Genomic DNA, 26,941 nt, shown 5'->3' with positions numbered 1-26,941 from the left:
ATTGCATCTGATGGGAAAAACTCACTTGCACTCGTGTTATGCCGGCATTTCAAAGACCATCTAGTGCAGTTCACAGCCCTGCTCTTTTCAAGGCTTAAAACTCTCTCGTCTCTGTGCTCCACACCCACGGACACGTACAAATATTTCGTGAGGCTATTTCAAGGTCACACCGGGATGCATGACGCCATAGAAACGTCAAACGAATAGCTGACATCTCATTGGTCGTGTAACGTTCAAGGCCACGACAAATATGGCTATCATATTGGTTGTCGAACCTCTCGCGTCCAGCGTAGGTTAGCACGATTTCCGGCGTGAACGAACTTAAACTGGCCGTGAACCAAGGTGACCTATTTCATGCAAGTTTGAATCGCGAACATCTTAAGGTCAGTGCGAAACATGGCGAACTCACTCTGCCCCCTTATCCAGAAGGTGCAGGTGAAGTACAAACGTAGACATGTACAGGAGAATCGGCACCAGTATCAGACAGAAGCAGCGGGCCAGGAAGTGCTTGATGACATTCATCTGAAATGTGAGGTGTCAAGTTCGGCCATCTTACAGCACTATGTGCCGAACGACAAATTGAAAAGAAAAGGTGGCAAGGAACGCTTTGCAAACCGTGCGAAGCAAATGCAATTTATCCATTCCGAGATTTAACTTCGTTTTACACCATACGCAACGCACGTCATTGTTTCAAATCACACATCTGGTGAAGATAGTTAAAGGAACCATAGATGGTTTTCAGACATAGACAAAGAAGAACACCCACGAACTTTTCGAAGCCAAGAGGATGACTAAGTGTGCATGCTAAACGAGTTATGAACGTTTTGTCGAGATTTCAGGAACAAGGCAAGAGACAAACCCTACCGTCCTACAAGTTGACACTGATTTGGGCATCACCAGGCGAAGCAGCTGTTCATCGCCGCCACATGTGCACCAGTGAGCCAACTTCGCCGATCCTTGAATGTAATGGATAGCACCGGACTTTGCAACGCACAATGCGCACAACGTCCCTGAACACGTAAATATTCAGGTCAAGTTAAATCGCCTTGACAAATCCGCACTCGCTTTTCATTAAAATTTTAAAGGAAAAGTGAGTGCGAGACCCAAATGTACTCGGTGTGCGTACCGTTGCCATGACTTCCGGGCTTTCAAGTCGTTTTCATCGAGCAGAAATGACCGTGGGTACCAGTGCTCATTATGCTGGGAGAGGTTAAGCCATTCTATCGGCCAGCATGCCGTATTACATGTGGTTGGTGACTAAATCGATAAGGTTATGAAAGGGAATTTTCCACATTTGAAGATATTGAGGGAAGCACATTAGTCATTGGTATGCTTTGAAGTGCAACATATTGTTTTAAACAGCAATAATTTACTATGCAGTGAACATGTCACTCAGTACACCATCGCTTGGTAATGTAGTGGACCGTTTTAATGAGTCAGATACGCTACCAGACTGGTTATAGCAGAGCTGCTGCTTTAGTGGACAAGCGAACGGTGCGATTTACTTGTTGGATTTCTACGGGCCGCCAAATGGCGTTGTTGGTTGTATGCGTGTATGTTGATGTCAGAAGCTTTATGTACGCGCGATCTTGAGCCTTTGCCGTGGTGTTTTTGTATGCTTTGTTTCTGTGACGGCATGCTTTGTACTTGTATTTGCATGTTTGCATTTTGGGCTACGGAACTATTTTAACTCATTGGGATCTTAGTCTGGTGTCCGTCATAACTCTGTCATTCAACGATAAAACGGCCAGAGGACATCATGACATTCCTTCAAATTTGACGAAAACAAACTTATGAGATAATTACTCGGTCAAAAAGTTGCAGAGCTTTACAAAGTAGGATGCTTAGCTCTGCAACCATATGATATGTACGATTCAAAAAGTTCCAGAGCTGTACAGAGAAAGATGAAAATACGCGATGATATTACGAACCCTATTTTTTCAATTTGCTCTAGCGAAATCAGTTTGCGGAGTATAATGTTTGGAAAAAGTGCATCGGAAAGCTGAATACCAATGCTACTTCTAAACATGGACTGCCATGGCTTACCAGGCTGACCGAGGTATCGCAGTACAACTGCCAAAGGTCGTGCACGGCCCGCAGGCCCACCAGCAGGATCACGAACATGCCGACGTGCTTCACGGCTAGCGACAGGCCTAGGAAGACGCCGGTCACGAGCAACCACAGCCACCAGTGTACGGCGAACGGTCTGTAACGACACGGCATTTGGATGGAGTCCTGGGGCTTCTGCAACGACACGGCACGTGACGGAGTCCTGGGGCTCCTGCAACGACACGGCATATGACAGAGTCATGGGGCTCCAGCAACGACACAGCACGTGACGGAGTCGCGGGAGCTTCTGCAACGACACATCACACAACAAGACATCACGTAACGACGCAGCACGTGACGGAGTCCTGAGACCCCCTGCAACGACAAAGTTCGGAACAGAGCTCCAGGACCACCTGTAACGACACAACACGGTACACGGTTCCAGGAGCTCCCATAACGACATCGCCACGAAGTAGCGTCCCGGGAGCCCCTACAATGACACAGCACGGGGTAGAGTTCCAGGAGCTTCTGCAACGACACAGCACGGGATGGTGTTCTGGGATGTCTGAAACAACTCACCACGGGATAGAGTTTCGAGATTCTGAAACGACCCAGCATGGGGCACCGTCCTGAAAGCTCGTGCAACGCCACAGCTCCGGAGTGTCCTGAGACGCAGTGCGACAAAGCATAGGACAGTTGGAAACCATGTGAAGTCACAGGATGTGGCGGACCACAAGTGACTCTTAACAACAACGCAGTGCGTGACGGTTCCTAGACTTGATGTGACAAATCTATGCATACTCGCACACACACACACAGACACACACACACACACACACACACACACACACACACACACACACACACACACACACACACACACACACACACACACACACACACACACACACACACACACACACACACACACACACACACACACACACACACAAAGACACACACACACACACACACACACACACACACACACACACACACACACACACACAACACACACACACACACGCACACGCACGTAAATGCTGCCTTCCTCACTGAAATGGTTTGATATTGCAATGGATTCAGCGCTGGGCGGAGGTCCGTGTTGAAGTATAAATACTCCAGGCTCCCGCTATCCCGCCATTTGATGAAGTGTTCGACGGCGTTTTACGCATGATTGAAAAAATGTGAGTACAGATTCCAGCAGTTTAAAGCCCATGATTCAAGCTGTACATAAGGACTACTCCGTTACATAGCATTTACGTTTGCTTGCCCAGTGATAAATCCAAAGAAAAATAATACGTACCTATCCGCGCAGGAGGAGAACTTGATGCTACTATACGTAGACTGCAAGATGAACCACAGCAGGATCGGGTCCAGCAGAACAAGCCGATTGTACGCATGTGCAGCAGAATCTGCAGCACTCCCAAAAAATGATTAGTTCAGTCGCTGATTTTGCAATAGTAAATGGAACAATAACTTGCACATTATGAAAAAATATTGACGCAGGCGCAGCGCAAGTGGGCATCAGCGCAGCCGGCGTTAATGCAATGGAAGACATAGCCCATGCAAAACAGCTGAGGAGGAGGGGGGGGGGGGGGTTGTACCATGCATCTCCTGACACAAAGTCTAATGGCCTACGCACTTGACAAGTATGGTGCAAATTTTTAGATGCAAATCGCTTCATGTGGTGGAATATGTTTTGTTCTTTTAGGCACTAACAAGTCACAAGGAGCATCATCCTTGGAGGAGCATCATCCATTAAGGAGCATCACCCTTGTGATGTATCCAAACGTAGTGACGTCACGAGAACTAACCGCAAACGATGAGCAGTGCCGTGACGTAAGCCGCCGACAGCGACTGGCTGATTTCCCACACGATGAGGAATGACGTCATCACTTGCAACACTCCAAACAGAGAGATACCCTGAGAGAGACGCTTCATGTTAATGCCAGTGCGATGGCAAAACAGAGCACACACCGGCCTCCTGGCGGGGTAACGACACCAACGCTCGTATACGTCTGAATCTGGCGGTCGCTTAGCTCCACCTGGCCAAGCACACGTCTTGGGAGGAAGCGCAGTGGCGTATGGCGATGCTTGGAACGCTCCCACGCCCCTTTACTTTCCCTCAATCATTGCCAACACCATTAGCACCGCTCACCGACCGTACACTGAAATGAATAGATATTTTAGTTCATAGACATGCATCACCGCCCTCATTCACCTCCAGTTACCGCAATCACAGCCCTAAGATGTTTTTGGTTAGGACAAAATAACTGTATCCTAACTGAACGAAGCCCGGATTGAGAACTCTGCCGAGGGCGCGTCCAGGTAAGAGCTGACCCTGTCGTTAGGTCGAAAGCACAACGGCTCCCCGTCAGTGCGTCTTTCCTTCACGTTTTCGACCACCGGGTACTTGCCGGTTCGGGGTCATAATGCCGTATGCTTAACGCCCTCTGCTCCCACGTGGCAGGTCTGGGTTCGAACCCGGGTTGCGCCATGCTCCCTGAACGCTAATTTGCCCCTCACAGCCGCTGGCGTCCATAAAGAGGTGTGCAAGGACGTGTGCTCTGGACGGCAATCTCACAATCCGCAGACAGCTGTCCTCCCATCATGGTGTCACCTGTGATTTGGCAACAGTTCCTCTTAGTCCACGGCAATATAATATTTTGTCGGGTGGCACATGTGCATGTGCGTGGCAATACCCGCTGCAGTTGGGTGTGCACTTCTGTGTTCCGTTGACGAAAGGCAGTCACTTAGGCGATACTATCACTAAACAACATTTTCTCGCCGGCCACAACGGGCCCTTAGAGCCGAGCATTCCCTAAACTTCCTACGCCGCTTTAAACCCATACAAGTAGCTTTATACATGACATCAGCAGAATATTAATTGGCTTGCGTAAAGTTTCACACGAAGACGCCAACAGTCTACGCCTGTCTTGTCGTGAAGACAGGGTGATATAAGGGAGGACCTCGCTTTGTGGGGTTCTGGTTTTCGATGCAAAGATACCTCACCAACTGCCTACATTAATGCAGAGATTTCTCAACTGTCTACATTGGTGAAGAGGAATCTAACCAGCCATCTACATTGATTCAGAGATATCTTACCAACTGCCTACATATGTGTAAAGGAATCTCACCAACTGTCTACATTGAATCGGCGCGGCTGCTCTCACTCAGAGCGTCTGTAGCTCGAAGTCGTGGGCCTCGGCTCGTCGGCCGTTATTAAAGGGCCCCGCGTCGACCCAACAGCGTCCCACCTGGCCACGCTGCTCGGGATCGAGGATCACCCCACGCAAGGCTACTAGAGTAAAAGGGCACGCAGATGTGACGTCACTATGAGACTAGTTTGGCTTTTGGTTTGGTTTGGCTAAAGTTTTGTATGGCTTTTGGTTGATACTACAAAAAGGTTGGGATATACTGGTGGCATGATAAAAAACAGATTTCGATAATGGGCTAAGTAACAACCTTGCTATACAACTTCATTTCACTGTCATGTTTATCTGTATCGTACATTTTTGCATTTCAAATCTTCTTAAGACAAATCAATACTAGGATATGCTTCCAAAATGTATCTACTAAACCAAGTTTTCGAGCTCCAGCACTCGCGCCACATTCGTCGTATTCAACGCGCCTGAATAGGTATATGTAATGCCTTTCTGTAAAATGAGTATAAGTATGCACATGAATAGATACTTTAGGTAATGTTTCCTTTCAACTTATAAATTAGCATTGATTGCCCATTTATTTTCATACCGCAGTGCCTATATGGAGTGAAAGGTAAAAATAAGGTAATATGAGGAGGCCAGGTGCCAATAATTTTGCTGCTGCTGTGCTAATGACATTCCTAGGCGTTGGTAACCTTGCAGATTCATAATGTCGGATGGTTGAGATGAAAAAGATGCGCAGGGAACAATACCCGAACTACCCCAATATATCCCCAAGAGTGTCTTTGAGCTGGGTTACTGGCCACAACTCTGACGGGCAAAAATTACAAAATTACAAAAAACCGCCCCATTTTACAGGGAAATGTCCTATCTTGAACTGAAACGCCGCGCGTTGGATGTACGCCTCCCGTGGCTCACCACTCACTACCCCATTAAGGCAGACCAACCCTGCATCCACCCCGTCAACGTCCTTCCTAAAGCTGCAGGATGCGTATTCCAACTTCTCAGTGCGGGTTCTTCTCCCCGGGTGCTGCGAGCCCGTCTGGCCCGCCGTTTTTCATCCTCACCCTATGGTGTTATTGTTGTATGTTGTACTCTTTACGCAGACTGTTTCTAACCACTTCCGGCTAAGTTTTTTTGTTGTTGAATGAATCACTGGTGAATAGGCTATCCCATCTCTCTGCCGGAGACACGTTGGAAACGCTTTTCAGCAGTACTTTTGTAGTGCTGGTACAAACCAATGTCATTTCCAAGCTAAAAATACTTCATTAATTGTGCTAGGTCAAAACAGTCCGGTTTATGGAGATATCTACGTTTAAACCAGCCTGCAAAGAACAGCATTTTCACGCCACCGTAATGTTGGTGCCATGCGATTAAGTCTCATGATGATGTCACAATATTGCCTATCCAGAATGCAGTAATGCGGGGGCTTGACTTCATGTACGGTAGGACTAGAGTCACGTCTTGGACGACAGAAAGCACGAGGCGAGATGCACGGGAATGCGAAGGTGAGAGAGGATCTCAGAAGCAATAATTCTTATTTTAGCAATATTCATATATACTTACATATATATATATATATATATATATATATATATATATATAAATATATATATATATATATATGTACTTTTTAAGCAATAATTATTGTTCAAGCATCCGCTCCAAGAGAGGATCATCTTTCGCATACCGTGAGGCCAGGCAGGACTCCGCGCGAGAGCTGGCCGGTGTCAGATGACAGCCCACCGAGCAGTTCTATTACAGACTGTGGGTCGGACAGTCCCAGTCCAGAGCTGCCGGCCGAGCAGTCCTAGTCCAGAGCTAGTGGCCGCGCAGTCCTAGTCCAGAGCTGCCGGCCGGACGGCTTTAGTCCAGAGCTGCCGGCCGAGCAGTCCCAGTCCAGAGCTGCCAGCCGAGCAGTCCCAGTCCAGAGCTACAGATCGAACAGTCCTATTGCAGAGCTGCCGGTCGGACAGTCCCAGTCCAGAGCTGCCGGCCGAGCAATCCTAGTCCAGAGCTGCCAGCCGAGCAGTCCTAGTCCAGAGCTGCCAGCCGAGCAGTCCCAGTCCAGAGCTGCCGGCCGAGCAGTCCCAGTCCAGAGCTGCCGGCCGAGAAAGCCTGGCGCGGCCGGCCCCGCGCGCGAAATCGAACAGATTGCGAATCAACTTAACGCTGAGTCGCTCAACTCTCAAAAAGAGATCAGCTTTGTTAGATTTCGTGCTTGAAAATGCTCGGACACAAAGACCAGCCTTCGTGTCGTCATGTCTGTAGTGGGATCAAGTGCAGCGTTCTGAACTTGCCACGGGTAATGTCTACTCTGGTTGGACCAATGTGTCGCGGCACACTGCGTGCAGGTCTATAGACACGCATGTAATAAACACAGCAACGACGTCAACGATGTGTGAAGAGATTGGCAATGTGCCTATCGTGTCACCATTACGATAATGCACAAGCAGATTAGGGCGAGGTCGGACTTACAGCGCCGTATGCCTTAAAATGTACATTGTGAATCACTCATACTGGTATTCGTACCTAGAACGCCAAAGAAACGTTAGTTTTAAAAAGACGGCCCCATCGACCACGTAGGCAGCTGGAGGGGAGGCGGCGGAAAAATGGGCATCTGTTTGCAGGATATACGCTCACTTGAAACAAAGCCAGCCTTCCGATATCTGTAATAGCAACAGCGGCGACAGCCCATATCGCTGACAGGTCATATCGCTATGACCTTGCGTTTCAACCTTTGGGCTTGACCTTTGATACCCAGCAAAGCACACCGGAGCATCCAAGTGCAATACTTACAATCCTCATCAAGATGTACCAGTCGTCAGCGCGGGTGTTGGTAATTGAACTCGTAGTCGAATGCCATGTACCGGTCCTGGCCCTGTGATGTACCCGATAGAAGCCACAATCATCTGTTGGAAGACAACACATGCGAATCTGACGGACCACACAACGGAGCTAGCACATATGCTGACAAATAACAGCCACACATCGTGAGTGCCGATGATATGACTTAAAGTAAACTGAGTTATTCTCCCCCTAAGCTCCCAGTTATTAAGAGCTGAGCTGACAACAATTCTAAGCTGAGAACAGCCTGGGTTAACGTTGCTTTGTGGCCTGAGCTGACAGCGCTTTTTGGTCGGAGCTGAAGGTACTTTGTGGCGTGAGCTGACGGTGCTTCGTGACCTGAGCTGACGGTGTTTTGTGACCTGACCCAACAGTGCCTTGCGGCCTGAGCTGAAGGTACTTTGTGGCGTGAACTGACGGTAATGATAATGATAGCAAATTATAATGATAATTGATAGCAAATGCAAATTCCTTATGTGCCTTGCGCTGCACCACCGTACGGCATAAGGATGCGGGAACCGGGCAGCGGCACAGGGGCTGAGACTCAAAACTCTCTGAAAATTTAGCATTGGCCCTGCGGGCGTTGACTGGAGATGAATGATACAAGTAGTTATCTCGCTCTTTCCTCCCAACTTAGGACATCACGTGGTCCAAGCCGGTGGAAACATCTGTTCACGGTATCGTAGTTTCTCCTCAGCGCAGTGCATGTTATCATTTCGGCTAGTTGGCCATAGCAGTGTATACACGTGGTATGTCTAGCTGGCGAAAGCCTTTGTAAGGGTGCCATTTATTATATTTTCAAACCGGAGCTACGCTATGGCACTGACGCTGTTTATGGTTCGGTTCTAAGCGCAAGCAAAACTTTCTCTGACGTGACGCGCTTATAACGGCAAAAACGGTCGCGCATTGCAAGAGGGCGGTCCCCTGAACGCCTCCGTAGGGTTGGAATGTGCGGCTTCTGCTCCGCCAGGAGTGATATTGTAAGAAACGTGAAAATAAGATGAATCGAATAAAAGAAGTCCCCTCAGATAAACCCGTGCGTGTGGTGCGTGTCAGAGCATTTACGACCCCCTTAAAGAATTTCCAGTGCACCGTGAATTTGAAAGGACGAATCAAATAAAAAAATTCTCGCGAAACTATCAGTGCGATCTCCTGAGACGCAAAGCCAACATTCCTCCGAAATCTTGGGAATCTGGATCAAATTTCTACAAATCGCCCAGTTCCTAGCGTGGACCTCCTAACTAATGAAGTATGTTTCCTTGGCCACATGCTCGGCTACGTCCCCGCATTTCCTTGTTTTTGGAAATATTGGAGCCTAGGTCAACTGATCTTATTTCAGACAATTACTTTCACGTTCACTGATTTGACCTACTCATCATAAACTGATTAGTATTACAATGATTGAACTATCTGTATCTATCACTTTCAAGGGTTTCGGAACTGGAAAAGAATAAGGGCATCCTACAGATGTCTTTGACTGGCAGTGTAGATGCAGGGATCACGAAGCCCGCCACTCAGGGCATTGCTCTAAATTTAGTACCTTCAAGTCCGGTCAGCCACTGGCGGATACTCGCCGACAGCCATTCCGCTACATATTTTAATGCCAGCTATTTTTGATAATGATAGCGTCAGATGACTTACCTGAAATTTAGCCGTCAGTTATAAACGGATCACGGTTGCGTAAGAAACGTAGCTTTTTTATCGATTTCCGTCTGGCTTTTCGAATCCTTGGGCGCTCAGCTTCCTCACAATCCCTCATGTGTCGCACCTCCTGTTATCACTTCTTTGGGAGCTCACGGAGATATCGTATACTTTGGGCATGACACATTTGGTCTCATAAATATATGCACCAATACATACCTTTCCCAGTGGCGGATGAACATCATGAAAGAATGTGCCGTTAAGGTAATGCTGGGAAAACCTCAGAAAATGCGACTCGTCCCATCTGGAAGACGTAAACTCAACTTAGACATGGCCAAAGGAGAGACCACTTATCCATGTTCACAACCATAGGTCACACTTCTTGTCGGGCATAAATGGCTATCAACATTTGTTATTATTCTATGCATCACGTCCAAACTTCATTGGCACCAGCTCTCTTCAAACCATGCGCGCGAGCATCCGCAGCTGGCTTACTATTGTCGGCTGACTTACCCATGAGCGACTTAATGGAGATAAAGACCTAGAACACGTTTTGTGGTATCTAGGGCTTGCACTCCAGAGGTTACTAAGAAAATCATGGATATACAGTACTAGATCGAATAGCAGCTGTCCGCCAGTACGCGAAGCCGCCGCCATCTCGGTAAATGCATCAAAACCGCCTGTGCGGGTTACGCGGTGCGTTGGAGGGGGTCGGCATCTGGTGATGGGGGCAAACGTTTCGTTGTTTTATGTCTTTCGTTGGAGATATTGCGCGGTAGCATGGTCTTTGCAAGCAACAGGTTTACCCAACTGGCCATAGATTTGTGTTCTCATGTTATTGTTGTTAGTGTTGGCGGTGCCCGTGGGAGGCTCCAATTAGGCCGGGTGGTTTGCTTTCAAGGGAGGATTTATGGTCCAGTTGGGGTCAGTACTCCCCGGTTATTAGTGTTGGCGGTGCCCGTGGGAGACTCCAATCAGACCGGGTGGTTTGCTTTCAAGGGAGGATTTATGGTCTAGTTGGGGTCAGTACTCCCCGGTTATTAGTGTTGGCGGTGCCCGTGGGAGGCCCCAATCAGACCGGGCGGTTTGCTTTCAAGGGAGGATTTATGGTCTAGTTGTGGTCAGTACTTCCCCGGTTTTTATTGCTGATGACAACTCTCGACTTCTTAACTGATATGTCTGACTTGCGTGTAGCTTCACCAACTGCGTACCTTTTCATGGTTGTATATCAGGGATAATGTAATTACTAATTCCTGTCGAAATAACTTCCTGTATAGTTCCTAAATGGTGTCTCTTTGGGTGTCAAGTCACATACAATTTTAAATACCTGCTGCTTTGTCTCTGTAACAAACATTGCATTCGATACGATGTCCTAATCCTGCTAGTGTTTTGTTGTCTGGTCCTAAGGTAGACACGGTGCGTTTGTTACTGTGTAGAAATCACAGTGGCATTAATGGCGATTATACATTTTGCGTACAAATTTTAGCCAGTGCACTCTCAAAAACTTATTGTAGGTGCTATGGATGCAAAAACATTTTTATAGTGAGCCTTTGATTCCTGGTATCATGTTTAACTACATGGGGACAGCTAGAGTTTGTTAAGAGGATATTTGCCGTTATTTTTTGGTCCTTTTTAGTATGGCAGAAGAGAATTGTCAGTACAGAGTGAAATCTGGTTCTCTAAGTAATGCTCAGCTCCTGTGATCAGAAACTGATCCAGAATGCATGGAGGATGCACTTAGTTTGAATTATTCGCCTACGCTGCTACCCTCCGACAATAGATAGGTTATCATTATGCACATTACACAGCCAACTCTTATCTATCGCCCAGACAAGCCTGACATATACCAGCAAACAGTTGTGGATTACCTTAATCTTATTCGTGGTTCGAACTAAAGTTTTGAGGAAAATTGCCATCTTGCCTAATTTACCATGTTGAGTGTTTCCTCATTTCTGCATTCCACTCTGTTTTGTGAATCTAAGATTTGTAGATTTTTCATTCTTCAAATGTATATTTCAATTATTTCAACATTTGGTTTGTTTTAATAATTTAAGCATGAATGTTTAAATAGGGATTTTATATTGCAAGTTGAACTGCTCTAAGGTCTGATATATTTTTTTTTTCAATGACCTGAATACGGTTTCTCAGTCCTAATTTCATGGCCAAATCACCTGGGAGATAATTTGGCCAACCAGGTTTTAACTTATTTCCCTGTACATTGATACACATAGCATGGATAAGAGCTTTAAGTAGCATCCAGTAAAGCTACCGCCTTGGTGCTGCATGTAACATTTTCCCTACGTTCATCCACAAGGAGAAGTGTGAACAACCTATGGTGGCAAAGCTGTGTAAAAATATGTCACACACATTGCCTTGGCTTGCTGGTGAATTAGCACTTAAGATGATGATCCACGGCCACTTGATAAATGCTTGTAGTGATAAGTTTTATTGCTTTACTGTTCACCACCAGCGGTGACCTTGATGAGCTACCCACTAAAAGAGCGTTGACTGGAGTGAAATAAGGTTGTGCCCCTTGTTTGGCAAGCGACTTAAACGGGACGCAGCAGGAACATCACAAGGCTGGATCCCAGTCCATCCCGGCTGTGGGTCCAGTCCCAGTCAGTGGGGTGTCGATGGCACGCGTGGCACGAGAAGCACCGAGATGCTTGATATACTGGACGAACCTCACTACCGGCTGGGACTGTCCCTCGTGGTCCCTAATGCTGCGTGCTCTGCCACCGTGCTGGTCGTCCGGAGGGCACCGGACAGAGAAGGCTGTGCTGCCTGTCAAGAAGTGCTGATGACCCATGAGGAGTCCGATAACCCTGCATCCTTATCCCACTGTCTGTGGTCGCAAAATCGCGGTGGGCTGATGAATCCCTCCGCAAGGGCAGTCAAGAGATGGTCCTGAGTGCTGAGGAGGAGCTCCGCCGCTACATTGTGCAGCTGGACGCGGCTGGCCATGCAGTGCCCTAGCGGATGCTGGAGAGTGCGATGCTGTGCTGCATCGGTATCGATGACGTGCGAGATCCCGGCTACCACCCCCTGGAAACTTAGTGCGGTTTGGAAAGCCACCACACCGAGGCAGAGAAACGGGATCCGCAAACAAATTACTAGAGCAGTGCTGCTTGGAGGGCATCAGGCAAGCTGTAGGCGCCGATATTCTGTCTTCATTTTCCGTTAGCGTAACCAGCAGATACCCTTTTCTACAATTCTCACGCCTCTCCGATCGTTGGGTCATCCCGCCTATTCCCTGCTCTCTGATTAGGCTTCTCTTACACATGATCAGGCTTTCGTTGGAACAAGTGGCTGCGTTTTGATGTGCGGTGTTGAAGTACACAAATTTGCGCGCGACGTTTGATCAACGCCTTGTACCAGTTAGCTTGTATGATTGTTCGTAACTTGTTGCAGTTTATTGTCAGTTCGCAGAAAAAGTGGGCGCGAATCCCGGGTATTATTCTTGGAAAGACGTTTGTGGCGCCCTGTGACCGTCAGGTCGGCCGGTCCGGTCTAGCCTGGTCGGATATCCTATTCCCGTTATTGCTGTGATGATTATTGTTGTGCTGTAAGCAACTAGCTGGTCTGGAGTGCTTATAAGTATTCATTCCACTCACTAGAAACTGACTATCTCCTGACCTGGTCAGGTACCGACTTGAGCACTCCATATATCTGAGCGTGGCAAGTACTTGTGTCGTTCACCTGGCTGTGAGGGCCGTGGAAGGTGGCGAAGGCAGCGGAAGGTGGCAGTCACACCACGCACGATGCAGATTCGGCAGCGACTCGTACGTCGGCGCCACACACTGTGGCTGCCGGCCCGTGGACGCCGACAGCACCATCGCGACAACAGGTGTGCCAACGTTCCACCCCACAACAGTATCAAATATCGCGCCCCTGGGCTTCCATCACAGAATCCAGCACAACAGGCGGGTGAACCCTACACCCTTATCATGCAAACGCCAGGTGGAAAGAACGGTAGTCCTGCCGATGTTCGGCGTGAGCGCGGCGAAACCAGCTGGACCAGCGGAGGGGCAGCGGCGGTCATCAGGGGTGGGCCTACGCTGCTGGGGCTTTCCGAACGGATGTCGCCCGTACGCGTCGGATACGGCCGCAGCCGACTCCCGCGGAGTTCCTAGGGTGCATCAGGCAGACAGGAAGATCGCCGCTCCACCATCGCTCGGTGTTTGGACGGCGGACCGTCCACTCAGGCAGCGGTCGTGGAGGTTGGCGGCGAGGGATTTCTCTTTACAGGTAACCCATTAAACAGTGAAATAAAAGACGTAGATGTTTAGGATTGTTGACATATGGATTTAACTCGTAGAGACCTTCAACATCGGTTCTAGCTTTATATTTTGCTTCCACGCTATTACACAGCGGCCCCCTCGCCCCATTCCTTGCGATAGCTCCGTCAGCGCTGAGTCTATGCCTTGTTTTTACCGATATGGCGGCCGGCTTTACGTACCAGCTAGTGAGCCACCCCATTCACATGTCCCATCAAATCTACACATCTGTGACGAAAACAGTTGAATTGTGTTGGTAAAAAGAAGGCGAAACCGGATGAGCTTTGTCATATTCTGAGTTTTTCGAGCTGTCACCAACTTTTGAGTGGCCGCAGCAATGTTTCGAAAATTTCTGCAGTGATCGCATCGGATAGCTGCAAATGGGGCCGTAGTGAACGAGCGATGTCCTACGTTTGTCTATTGGAGCTCGGGTCCGAATGTCAGTAACTCATGACCACTGAGTATTGATATGGCATTTACAGTCGCTGACACTCTATAAAAGGATGAGCGATGACACCCCTCGCATCTCTTACATTTTTTTTTACTGAAGGCATCCATCCGAAACGTACCAAACACCGGCAGGGCTTACCTATTCAGACAAATTAAACAAATTCACGGGCCTGGACAGATTCACCTGATGTTGAATGCATATCTCACCAAGAGGATGCACCAGCACACGAGTGGGTGTGTGAATGCACTGTCCCCTACACAAATGCGAATACAAAGGCACTGACGTGACTGCCGGTGGCACGCCGATATTGCGCATGCGCAGCAGCGTCGTTGTCAGGATGACGAGCAGCAGACATCCCCACCACGTGCAATTCTGCTGTAATGTATTGCAGAAAACCTTGCTGTTGCCGGGTGTCCTGTTGGTACAAAGGCACCTCGTCATTTGCACTTCTGTCGTCGCCACTAACCACCAGTCAACGATGCGTGCACCATTAAAACAATTATGAAATACAGCAAGTTGTTTTGGTACCGTAGCGCAATTGCAAACATACTGGATCGGCACTCTAGAGATGCGGGTTTGATTCCCGGTGAGCAGACCCAAATTTTGCACTCTAGCAAACAAGATTGCCTAGCTGCAAAGCTCCGAGAGAGCTCTACCTTATCAAAGCTGAAGAGCAGCTGCATAAAAACAGCCTCGTTGGCCATACTTCGTTGAACCTTCTTCTTTTACTTGTCGGTAACAGCTATGTTTGCCTGTTTCTGTCACCCTCCAAATCTGAGCCATCTGCAGAAAAATGTCTCATGTCTGTCCCATGTGTCCATGTGATGCATGTGCATGTATTCAGCTTTGGGCGTTATTGGCAGCCTCCCGGGACAATGCAAATTTCCTCGAACCCTGTGCACTCCAAACGAGTATTTCATGACTATCCCAACCAGATTCAATTTTCCGGGACCACCAATATATCTTAAACAGCTGACTGATTTGCCCAGTTGGCTGTGCAGCGAGTCACGTTACGACCAGCCAGAAACTCCGATTAACCCACGACGTTTGATCTTCTGCATGATGCTCGTCATCAATCTAAAATCGACGTGGTGTAACTCGTAACGTGCATGCATGAAACGCAATCATTCAGCGGGATCGCCCATCCAGCGCTGCTACCTGCACAAACTATCCATGCGATCGAATATGGCCTCAGGAAAAGACACAGAAATGCAAGAAAAATACCACAGCCTTCTTATTCAACATGCAACCACATCTACCCATCTGCTGTCATCTGTCTACCCGTTTCTGCTAAGCGCCTGCATTTTGGAACATTTTTGTTTAGCGTTTTGCACATTTGGGAGCATCATCGCTACCATGCTTTGTCACGAATCGCCGGCCAAAGAACTCTCTCGCAAGTACTTTTCAAAAGCCACCATTCGTTTCCACCGACCTGTCGCCACGGGTGGACGGGTCCAGCTCGCGCGGAACACCGCTCGCACGCAGCTGGTATCTCAGTGGCGTGATGAGCTGCCGCTGCGGTGAACTGGTGACGTCACGGGTAACCGGGTGCGAAGATTGATGTAGCGAAGATTTAGCCGCGTCGAATTCGTCGACCCCCATGTCTGCAGGCATGGCGACATTCGTCAAACAGAAGGTTGATATAAGACTTACAGTCAGATGTTCGGGACGTCTCGACTGCCTGACAATTTGTGTTCGAGAATTTGTAAACACGCTGACTAAAAAAGGCTAGCTTTGGAGCGAGCTTTTGCGTACCATCTGAGCTAAAAGACTGATCACACTGTCAGTTTGATAATGCGGGTTGTCACGATTGCCTCCAAATTGCTGGCCATCTCGAGACGCTGATTCCGAAAACCATAGGTTGTGGGTGGGATTTTGTGCAGCTTCCGGGTTATAAGACGCGCAACATACCAGTTTGATGCTGCGAGGCGTCTCTTTTGCCTCCGAATTCGGTTGCGGAGCTTTCTTGACACGCTTATTTCGAAATCATTGGTTTTGGGGTGGGATTTTGAGCATGTCAGAGTTTCAAAACAAGCTATATTGATATTTGATGGCGTCACAAAAACCTATCCCAACATTCATGAATTTCAGAATCAGCCTGTCGGGAAGGCCCCACACACCAAGTTTGGAGGCAATCGAGATGTCTCACAATATCGAACTGGTATTTGACACATCTTATACTTCGAAAGTTACGCAAAGTTCCACCTCAAAACTAAATATTTTTGGAATCAGCGTGTCGGGAGGGCTCCGCACACCAAACTGGAGGAAATCTAGAAACCCCGCGAGATCTAACTGCCAGCCGGATATCACTCTGCTGCTAGAGCGACGGGCAGAAATAAATCATCCATCGCCAAAAACAAAAGCAAACAAAAAGAGCTGGTAAATCCGGAGCACGCAGGCGTGGAATGATGATGTCGGGGAATGGTGTTCTCCCTAAAAGGGACAGAATTAATCAGTCAAAACCGAAGGCGACCGCACACAATTCTTGCTCCACCATCGGATGACCTGATGCGCGAGAGACAAGGGAATGCTTTCGAGCAAATACCACTTCTGATAGATATCGGCGATTTTTTGGTGACGCATAAGAGGTGATGATCAAGCGGTGATGTCCAAGGTACGAGTTCAAACGGGGCCAGGCTCACCGTCTATGAGAAGCGAATGTCAGCGATGGAGCACTGTCTATCTGAGCGTGAAAAGACAGCCTATTCCCCGATTTCTTAATACTACTGCCTACCTTTGATAAAGCTCTTTACCCTATGGGAAGCATGGTGCCATGTGGTCTGGGAACACACAAGCAGCGGATTCGGCCTTTCCCTGATGTTTTGATCAATGACGGTCCGATTTTCTCCCAGGAATAAGAAGTGATTCATTGTAACGAATGCTGCGTTTGCAAACTACGATATGGAATATTTTGAAATGCCAGAGATACAGCGAGTCAGCTCATAAAATCACGAAACTGCAGTGAGCTTTTACATGCACCTTATTGTATTACACATTAAACACGTACGGTATGCTACCTGTGTATATTTGCCTGTACATTATGTACATTATCGCATACTGTGTATATACCGCACACTGGACCAGCCGGCTCATCCTGCACAGTCAGAAATCCTGAAGCCAAAGTGTCTCTCTTTCAGCGTTAACACGGGAACACACACTGGGACAACAGCGCGACACACCCGACGCACTCACCTGCGCTCCAGCCTCGTACTGACACCAGCCTACGTACGAACTCGTCGCTCGATCAACACAGCGCGTCCATCCCGCCACACCGCACGCTGGTCAGCGGCCCGGTGAGCAGGGCGTCTTCTGCAGCGCCCGAGACTCCAGTCCGGTCGCTGCTCAGTCTGGAATGGCGCAGCGAAACGAAGCGCGCACAGCCTCCGGCTTCTTGCGCCGGCTGCATCGGTGGGGTCGGCGACCTCGGGGCCGCTTCACTGTCGCCGAACGCCAGCCACAAATTGCAGCCTATGACGTCATAGGTAAGTGCATCACAGCAGTGCGGGGAGCTTGCGGCTTGGAGCACAGTCGTTTGTGTACGACGTAAGCACTTGCCACGTGGTAGGCGGCAAATCAGTACGGTACTTTACAAACGGGAAACGCGGCCCACACGCCGCACAGCTGGCGAAGCTACTTGGCCCATCCAAGGTCGGCCGAGATCTGCCAAGGTTGGCCGGCTGGCCAGCGCTGTCGGAAAGAGGTCAGCTGCCATTTGGAAGCGATGTTGGTGGATGCATTGGAATCACAGCACGTCTGTGCAAAAGGGGAAAGTTGACGGTGAGAGCGCAGCACTGCGTAGGTGAGAGCGGCCCTGTAAAGGTGAGAGCACAAAGCTTTGACGCTGAGAGCGCGGCGCTGTGACGGCGAGAGCTCGACACTGTGACGGTGAGAGCCGACACCGTGACGGTGAGAGCGCGGCATTGTGACGGTGAAAGCGCGGCCCTGTGACAGTGAGAGCGTGGCACTGTGTAGGTGAGAGCGTGGCACTGCGCAGGTAAGAGCGCGGCACTGTGTAGGTGAGAGCGTGACACTATGTAGGTGAGAGTGCGGCACTGTGTAGGTGAGAGAGCGGCACTGTATAGGTGAGAACGCGGCACTGTGTAGGTGAGAGCGCGGCACTGCGTAGGTGAGAGCGCGGCACTGTGTGAGAGCATGGTACCGTATAGGTGGGAGCGCGGTTTTACACGCCTTACCGTAATGCTGCCGTCGCACTGTTCGGTGTCATGATTGGCTGTTGCACACTCGCACAAGTTCAGACTTGGACTTCCTCGCTACTTCTACGAGGGCGATGTTTCCAGACGGGGGACGGATTCGTCGACAGGAAGGGGACTGCTTGGGCATGGACCACGTGTTGGGAACAGGGGGCTGTGGGGGCCAAACCCTTTGCTTTTCGAAGGGTATTTTCGGGGTGGGTAAGCTAGCAATGTGAAACGTCTCGCCGCCCTCACTTCTTTAGAATCGCTCTGTGTTTAGCCAATTTTTTGCCACATAAAACATGCAGGCAAATCTACCCAGTTCACCAGCAATCTTCCTCAATGCTCATTTGACCTTGTATCCTGAAAAAACATTGCTTCGTATGACAAATGGCAGCATCATTTACTACCATACACAGGGAGCGAATGAAGGCATTTTGAGACGAAATCCAGCACTCTCCAGTACCCAAAGCTACGTTAGGCATGTGGTTGGCAGGATAAGATATATCGGGTGGATGAAGTTCAGCACAGAGACAGCTGCAGCAGGAAGCTAGAAATATATTTAATGTGAAAGGTCGGCTTAAGTTCTAGGATATGCTGGCCCGGTCTTGTCGTCTTCCTATGAGCACAGGTGAGCTGTATTCGTGGTTATCCCATGAAGACAAGCCAAAGATACCAGCAAATGTGCCCCATGACTTGCTCTCTATTTAATGGCCCACACAATGGAGAAATTTACCGCGGACGCTCCCGAACATGTTTGGAACAGGGCTGGTGGCTATACAGCATGGACGTAATGGGTATGATGAGAGCCAATACTGATACCCATTCATGCCTGACAAGTGCGACTTTTGGTCGTGAACGTGGACAAGTGATCTTTCCCAGGGCCATGCCCAAGTTACGTTTGCCACTTTGATAGGACGAGTCACATTTTCCGAGGTCTTTCCTAACATTGCCTTAACAGCACCTTCTGTTATGTTCATCCGCCACTGGAAAAGGTATGTGATGGTGCACAAGTTTCTTTAGCAATGTGTGCCATTCTAAGGTGTATGATCTGTCCGCGAGCTCTCAAAAAGTAACAACGAAAGGCGCGGCACAAAAATAGATAGTTAACAAGCTGGATGCCTTTGGGATTTGAGAAAAAAAAGACAGAAGCGATAGAAAACTACGCTTCTTACGCAACCGTGATCGGTCTATAAATGAAGGCCAAATTTCAGGAGTCACCCGGCGGTACCGTTATCAAAAATGAATAGCGTACGCTCCCCTTTAAAAAATAAACCCTTCAGAACAGCTTGTAAGCACGCACTTCCCAGAACGAGAGGCCAGCTATGAATGTGGGCTGGCGATTTGCATGAGGCATGTTGAAGGTAAATCAACTTTGATTTGAACGTTACCCCCCTACGTCCAGGGGTGAAGCCATCAATTTGTGATGGGGGACGACATTTTAAAGTCATCACAACGGCGGGTATGGACATATTTGTTGGAGATTGCAGAAGTATCCCGCTATTTGATGCGTGTGCATGTACTGCTTTTTGTAAACTGCTCATGTAACGACATTGGACCTTGTAGCGGAATAGCTTACAGCGAGTATTCCGCCCACAGGGTGTGCTCTGGTGTCTTCAGCAAAACAGAAAGGTGACACTGTTTCTAAACCCTGCTGCGGATTCGAACGCCAATCTAATACACTTGTTACCATGTGCAATGTGCTGGCGCGGTGCCGGCCGCTGCCTGCGTCTGTGTGAGGTGCGCGCGGCCCTCGGGCGCCTCAGCTGCGCTCAGAGGCGGCCGTGGACCGCTCATATTCGCGGTCAAAACAGTATTGACACCCGTCTGGCCGTGGGGTGACACGTTTTGGGCCAATGTCTTTTAAATTGACGCTAAATCTGAAAATAACATGTGTTATGATTTTTGGCAACGATATGGTCCTTTCCAAATTTAACTCGGCGTAGCCGTGCATGTATTGAAATACGACTGAATCAACGCAGTGCATCATGAACGTTCCCAATGGCGCCCAAGAACGCTTCACAACCAATTCAAACAGCCCCGTCAAACAGGAAACATTAACAGAGAAACAGGCGTGTCAATGTACAGGCTGGCGGGAGGGGCGCGCGGTGCGGCTCGTTCGGCGGGTCACTGTCTCGCGTCGCCCGCCACAGTAGCCGGACATGCAGCGGAGGCCCAGCGTCCCCCGGCCAGCGCCGCTCCCGCCGACGCTCAGCCCGGCGCCACGCCTACCGCTGCTCGGTCAGCACCGAGGCGAACGTGGGCGCCTGTCGTGGGGAGGCGAACGCCACACCGCCCACGCCGCCGGCCCCCTGGGCGGGCGGCGAGCGGTGCGGGATGTCGGCGGCGCCGGCCATGTTCAGACCGACCCCCGGCAGGTCTAGGTCGGCCGGGGAGCGTGGCGCCGCACTGTCGGGCGCTGACGTCGCGGCCCCGGTCGGCGGTGCGCTCCGGCCCATCTCGGTCTTGAGCGGTGCCAGCAGCTGCGGAAAAGAAGCCATCTCCTCGGCCGAGGCCAGCGGCATTTCCTGCTTGGCGGCCGCCGGCCAGGAGAAGGGCGAGGCGGGCTGCGAGCTGCCGGCCGCGTACAACAGCGCCGCGCCGTCCCGCTCGGGCGTGGCGAGCAGCGCCGCCTGGTGGGCAGCCGACATCTCGGGCGTCACGAACGCCACCTGGGAGGTGCCGATGGCCCGCTCTGGCGTCATGAACAGACTCTGCGGCGCCAGCACTGTCTTGTCAGGCGTCAGGAATAACGAGCTGGTGGCCAGACCGTCCTCGGCGGCGGCGGAGACGGGCCCGCGCGCGCCGGCCGCCGCGTACAGCGTCGCGCCCTTCTCCGGGGTGGTCATCGACTGGAAGCCGAAGAGGCCGGCGCCGGCCCAACCGCTGTCCTGCACGCTGAACTGAGAGGAGCTGGTCTCGGGCACGATGTACGTCATGACGGTGGCGCCCTCTGGCACGTCCGAGATGGGGCCGGCCGGCGCCGGGTCCAGACTCAGCAATGTGGCCGAGCCCTCGACCCCGTCAGACACCTGGCGGCCAGGGAGGGAAGTGCAGCTTTAGAGGGCGCTGTGTGCGGCGCGATGTCGCGCTGCCTACGCTAGTCCGCAGCAGTCACCTTGTGAAGTGTGGCATCACCTGCCACACGTGGGCTCGCAGCGGTCGTGTTTCTTCACGTACGCTGTCCTTATCGATCGGGCCGTAGACAGCAATGCAAAGCTATCGGACATAAGAGTAAACTCATTTGAAAGGCCCATTGAAGTTTCGCAGGTCGGGGTCGTTAGTGCAGTTAGCGAAGTTTGCCGCGGGAAAGAGGTTATCTGACCTGCTGCTGGAAGTACTGCACCGGGTGCGTGCCTCGATGGCAGGGCCCGGCGGTACTGTAGGCGTCACCCTCCGCCACCGTGCTGTACTCTCCGAGCACGTGTTGTTCAGAACCCTCGTACACCTGAGACATGAACAATTGTAGCCCGCCAGCAAACTCAGCGTGTGGCAGGAGCCGCGTCAAGACTGTAGCTGACGCGGTTAATCGGCAAATGATAGTAAGCCATGAGTCCTCTGTGATAAGCTGTACCATAATTATGACGATATTCCAACCACCAGAGAGCTCCAGAGGTAAGTGTTTCCGTGGGAACACGAGCACATCCCAGCGTACCACGTTCCATGAGGCGCACGCGCAGCGCAACTCTGCGGCCGTGGCGCGCGTCGGCGGCGCCGAGAGCCCTACCTGGTAGCCGCCGTCCATCATCTCCTGGCTGGTCTGGTCGGCTGCGAACGCCTCGACCACCTGCTCCTCGCACGGCTCGCCAACCACCTCGAACTTGACGACGGACGCGTCCCCGCTGTCGGCACTCGCCTGGTACAGCGTCACCGTGTCGTTGATCATGGGTCCGAGGTCGGCGGGCTCGAAGAAGGGGCGCCGCTCCTCGAGCGGCCGGCGCGTGGTCGCCCGCCGAGGCAGCCGCTTCACCTCCGGGTGCTGCTTGCGGTAGTGCTTGCGCAGGTGGTCGCGTGTGAAGAAGCGCTCCGAGCAGAGGTGGCACTCGTACGTGTAGCGCGCCTCGTGCACGTTCATGTGCTCGCGGTACTTGTGTTTGGTGGCAAACGTGCGGCCGCACACGCCGCACGAGTACGACTTCTGCGAGTGGTGCGTGCGCGTGTGCGCCAGCAGCCGCTGGTAGCCCTCGCAGCTCTTCTGGCAGATGTCGCACGCGAAAACGTCCTTGTCGTGCGCCAGGTTCATGTGGCCACGCAGCTGGCGCAGCAACCGGAACTCCTGGCTGCAGAGGCGGCACACGTGCTGCTGGTTGTTGTGCGAGCGCGCGTGCCGGTCCAGGTTGGAGCGGAAGCGGAACGTCTTGTTGCACGTCTCGCAGCGGTACTGGCCGTGCCGGCCGTGCGACAGCTGGTGCATCTTGAGGTTGTAGACGCGGTTGAAGGTGCGGCCGCACTGTCGGCATGGGAACTCGCGCTCGTTCGGCCGAAACTTGCGCTGGATCTTGAGGCCAAAGCGCTGCATGTGCTCCACCTCGTGCAGCAGCTTGAGGTGGCGTTTGAACATATGGATCTGCGTGAAGAGCCGGTCGCAGTAGGGGCACTGTACGCGCGCAGCCAGCACCTCCACCGGCTCACACTTGCTGGCGTACTGGCAGACGAGCATGTGGTGTTCGTACTCCGGGTAATCCGGACACTGGGTCTTGCACTGGGCGCAGACCAGCGCCTGACAAAGCCGGATGTGCTGGTCGTGTTTGGCGTTGGTGATGAACTCCTCTCGACAGAAGAGGCACACGATGTGGCAGTTGATCTCGTCTCGCCAGTGCTGGAATAGGCCCGTTCTGTCGTCGAAGCGCTTGGTGCAGCGGTAGCAGCGCAGCACCGTGATGTTACTGTGTCGGTCGAGCTCGCGGCAGCCGGTCTCGTGGCGGGGCGCCTCGGGCACGCACGGCGCCGCCTCGGTCGACTCCGCCTCCCCGGACGGACGCGAGAAGTTCAGCTGCCGGAGAGATCGCGGCTCACCCAAGCAGTCTTGTCGGCGGCAGCACTCGATTTGGGCGGTCGTCACAGGCCACATACGAGAACTATGCCTGCCTTTACCAGATACGATAGTCCTTTTACGATTGGTGCGACATTTGCTCAGGTGAACCAGGTATCGTAATGCCAGAAACGCTTTTATGATGAATCTATATGCGTGCGTGACTTATTTCCAGAACAAAGGTCACTTATGAAAGGAGCCGCAATGCAGCTGGTGGTCGACTGTTAAGTTTGTAATGGAAAGAGCCCCTTAAGCTGGAAAGGCTTGGGGTAGAAAACCTGCAGGCAAAACCATCGTGAAATGAAACATACCTGATGGAAAATGCTCATATACATGGATTTTCATCAGCATATGTCCAGGATGGATAGGCTTCGTAATGCGTACGCGGGCTATCCGTAAGATTGTTTGTGCAACAGATAAGGCTCGCATTCGAAAAGCCCGTGACAGTTACGGGTTGTATGCAAGCGATCCTTGGTAAATGTTTTCCTGGTGAAAGAATCACAGCGACAAAAGTGTGCCGGCAGAGGATCGTATGCAAAAGCTCGCGTCGAAAGATGTGTGTTATGGACAAAAATGTATCTAGCTCAGGTTGATAATAAAAAATAATTTGGTGTCGACGACGTTTATGAAGGAAAATTTCCATAACATACAGGCTTCATGACTTAGTCGCCCTTGATGACTATGCCGCCGACAAAACCGCTCGTGCAATGGAAGGACCATGAAGGTAGACTGCGCATTTGTTATGCTCAATATGATTTGGTTGGGGAGCGTTAACATCCAACTGCCTTAAATTGCATTCACCGAAACACATTGCCCACACCCATTTACCACGCCGCCTGCATTAACTTATTTAAAACCACATGAACTAAGACCCCTGCGTGCTGCACCATCACGCGCGTCGAATCTCAACCCAGCCCTTTGTATCTCCAGGCAATGTCAAAAGGCCTGCGAGAAACAAGCAACGTCGGTGCACGAGAAAACCTGAATATCCACTGCCGTTACTTGGGGAACGGGATAGCGCACGCACCGTTAGCACATGTCGGGACAGCACATGTGTCGTGCCGTCATGGGACCATGAGCAGCCAGGGTGGGCCGGCGCGCTGCCGTCGGCCTGTGGCCCACCATGGACAGCCAGTGTGGGCCGGCGCGCTGCCGTCGGCCTGTAGCCCACCTTGCGCAGCATGTGCCGCCGGCGCCGGCCGTGCTCGCCGACGCTTATCTTCTTCTCCATCTCGCCGAGCGCCTGAACGTACGCCTCGTCCTCATTGCGCAGCTGGACGCCGCTGGGCCCAGGGGTGTGGATGTCGCCCAGCGCCTGCTCGACGCGGTGTACCTTCACGCCCCGGCTGTCCATGGTGGCCTGGTACAGCGCGAACATGTCGATCTTCAGCTGGTGGTACCGCACGCGCAGCTGGTTCATAACTGTTGCCGCTGCCGTAGCGCCGCCAGAACCTGCGGAGATCGGGAAAGGAGCGGGTGGGGAGGTGCCGGCGGTACGAAGATTGTGAGCATGCACGAGCGTGGGAAGGCGTAACACTGGAAACTCCTTACTGTTGTGCAGATACCAGTCGAGTAAGTTGTTAACAATCTGCGACTCAAACGCAGGATCCAAATAGCAGTGTTCAGAGGAACGCCAATGCCCATATCACTGTGAGACGTCTGAATGCCATTAGCCATTTAATCAAATGCCATGCCTAAGTTCTTAGTATACCGCTACGATCCATATATATCGAGGATTATCCTCCTGCGAGCATTAAGGGCAGTTTGACATAAGAACGACAAAATCGCATTATGCGCTGGCATGTGTTTCAGGCAATCCGGCCTTCAATAAAGTGGGATTTTACTGCACTGTCCGTAAAATCTACGGATGGCACTTTCTATAGGATTACATTGGCAGTCAGGTAAGATGTCATGAGGCAGTTTATCGTAAAACAATCCTGTTGAATTGAGCGGGCTGGCATAAAACATTCGTTTATCTAGTGCTATGCACTATCGAAAATAAGCAGCAAAATCAGGGCTGATTTGGCAGCAAACCCCTTGGCCGATCGTTTGTTCGTTTGGCGCTGGGATCAGGGCCCTCGCTAAGTTCGTTTCTCGCGTCGGCACATAACCAAAAACACCCAGGTGGTCCGAGCTTAACAATTTTGCCCCAGCCTGTTGGCGAAATAGAACCGACGATTTTTAAGGTTACAATAAAGTGCATGTTATTTACACATTACTTCTAGTTAGCCCATGGTCTAAATCTGTTAACGAGCTCACCGTTGGGAGAAGGCTAGTTCGTCGAGCCTTCGTCCCCTAATCATCTACACAAAAAATGCCTAAAACATAAAACACATACACACATGCACCAAATATATGTATTTGCATAAAACTATGGGTATAACTTAATTGTTAACTCGGGATGTAGCTGCATCCCAATCATGTCAAGAGATAAATAATAAGCTTATGGCATAGCATAAAAATGGACCAAACAATGTCATTCGCATGTGCAATTTTGTTTTGAAAGGTATCGCGTCCTCCCAAAACGACACCCCTGACAGCAAAAGAATCCAATCGAGCTGAAAGAAAGTCTTCAGCTGGCGTGCGTCAACGCATGGAAAATGCCACTTCAAAACAATGTAACCTAGCAAAGACATGCAATGTTCGAATGCGGAAAAGCAAATTCGTACAATAAATACCAGAAAAATGGACACGAGTATAAACACTTACACGAAAAAGGACCTGCAAGGAGGCGCATTTTTGTGCTTAGCGCGTGTTTCTGCTCTACCCGTAAAATGCCTTCATGAACAAAGACACGGTTTTCTTGGGTTTCGTCCATATGAAAAAAGCAACGTCTCCTCGTGCACACATTAAAAATACGCTTGCAAAAGTGGGTACGCACCTGGGCGCATGCCATTCATTCAGTCACTCAGAATGACGATGGAAGGGCTCGTGAAGACCCAAAGCGCCAATGCCTTTGAAAACTTGCATGGCTATTTCACATCATAGACGCAAACTTAACGTAGCGTGTCTTACCTTTTTCTTGAAAAAACCTTGCAACGACAGCCTTCTTCGGGGCAATTACACTGGCTGGATAGGAAATACGCGGACACAAGCTACCCGCAAGCTTCTCCGTCACCAATTGCGGTAATTCCGGTTGCTAAGGAACCGACAACAAAAGGCGCACGTTCTTGCGCCTGGCCTCTTTGGCAAGTGATCCCCCAGTAACAATGTCCTGATGCGTGCAGCTAGCCTAGACGAAAGACAATAGATGCGCATAGACGTGACAGTGGCGCATTGGGCCG

General features: G+C 50.6%; 2 protein-coding genes across 3 annotated transcripts in view; both read right to left on the bottom strand.

Annotated features, from left to right (window-relative positions):
• The window catches only part of LOC119103908 (protein O-mannosyl-transferase 2), a 34,197-nt gene extending 16,240 nt beyond the window's left edge, over nucleotides 1-17,957 (bottom strand). For both annotated transcript variants that reach the window (XM_037227599.1, XM_037227600.1), the window contains exons 1-9: nucleotides 17,625-17,957; nucleotides 15,865-16,036; nucleotides 14,716-14,847; nucleotides 9,924-10,008; nucleotides 8,016-8,128; nucleotides 3,867-3,975; nucleotides 3,356-3,464; nucleotides 2,047-2,206; nucleotides 410-522 (exon numbers count right to left, since the gene is read on the bottom strand). In XM_037227599.1, the coding sequence (XP_037083494.1) occupies nucleotides 410-522; nucleotides 2,047-2,206; nucleotides 3,356-3,464; nucleotides 3,867-3,975; nucleotides 8,016-8,024 (500 nt within the window). In that variant the 5' untranslated portion in view covers nucleotides 8,025-8,128; nucleotides 9,924-10,008; nucleotides 14,716-14,847; nucleotides 15,865-16,036; nucleotides 17,625-17,957. The remainder of the gene's footprint in view (nucleotides 1-409; nucleotides 523-2,046; nucleotides 2,207-3,355; nucleotides 3,465-3,866; nucleotides 3,976-8,015; nucleotides 8,129-9,923; nucleotides 10,009-14,715; nucleotides 14,848-15,864; nucleotides 16,037-17,624) is intronic.
• Nucleotides 17,958-20,853: 2,896 nt separating this feature from the next.
• LOC119103073 (protein suppressor of hairy wing) lies at nucleotides 20,854-26,688 on the bottom strand. Its single transcript, XM_037226521.1, has 7 exons — nucleotides 26,673-26,688; nucleotides 24,829-25,109; nucleotides 22,353-23,618; nucleotides 21,951-22,073; nucleotides 21,228-21,657; nucleotides 21,050-21,108; nucleotides 20,854-20,937 (listed from the first exon to the last, which is right to left on the bottom strand). Exons 2-7 carry the CDS (start codon nucleotides 25,075-25,077, stop codon nucleotides 20,854-20,856), a joined length of 2,211 nt encoding a protein of 736 aa, XP_037082416.1. The 5' UTR covers nucleotides 25,078-25,109; nucleotides 26,673-26,688.
• Between the last annotated feature and the right edge of the window lie 253 nt (nucleotides 26,689-26,941).

Source organism: Pollicipes pollicipes, unplaced genomic scaffold (assembly GCF_011947565.3).
Source record: "Pollicipes pollicipes isolate AB1234 unplaced genomic scaffold, Ppol_2.1 Scaffold_5724;HRSCAF=6776_pilon_pilon_pilon, whole genome shotgun sequence".
Taxonomy (NCBI): domain Eukaryota; kingdom Metazoa; phylum Arthropoda; class Thecostraca; order Pollicipedomorpha; family Pollicipedidae; genus Pollicipes; species Pollicipes pollicipes.
The sequence above is the reverse complement of the archived record's forward strand: the minus strand, read 5'-3'. Positions and strand labels throughout refer to the sequence as shown.

Coding starts and splice junctions, on each gene's coding strand:
- LOC119103073 (XM_037226521.1), bottom strand. CDS start 25,077: ATGAACCAGCTGCGCGTGCGGTACCACCAGCTGAAGATCGACATGTTC. Junction 22,074..22,352: donor TGATGGACGGCGGCTACCAG/GTAGGGCTCTCG, acceptor TTCATGTCTCAG/GTGTACGAGGGTTCTGAACA. Junction 21,109..21,227: donor CGCCACGCCCGAGCGGGACG/GCGCGGCGCTGT, acceptor TCTTTTCCGCAG/CTGCTGGCACCGCTCAAGAC.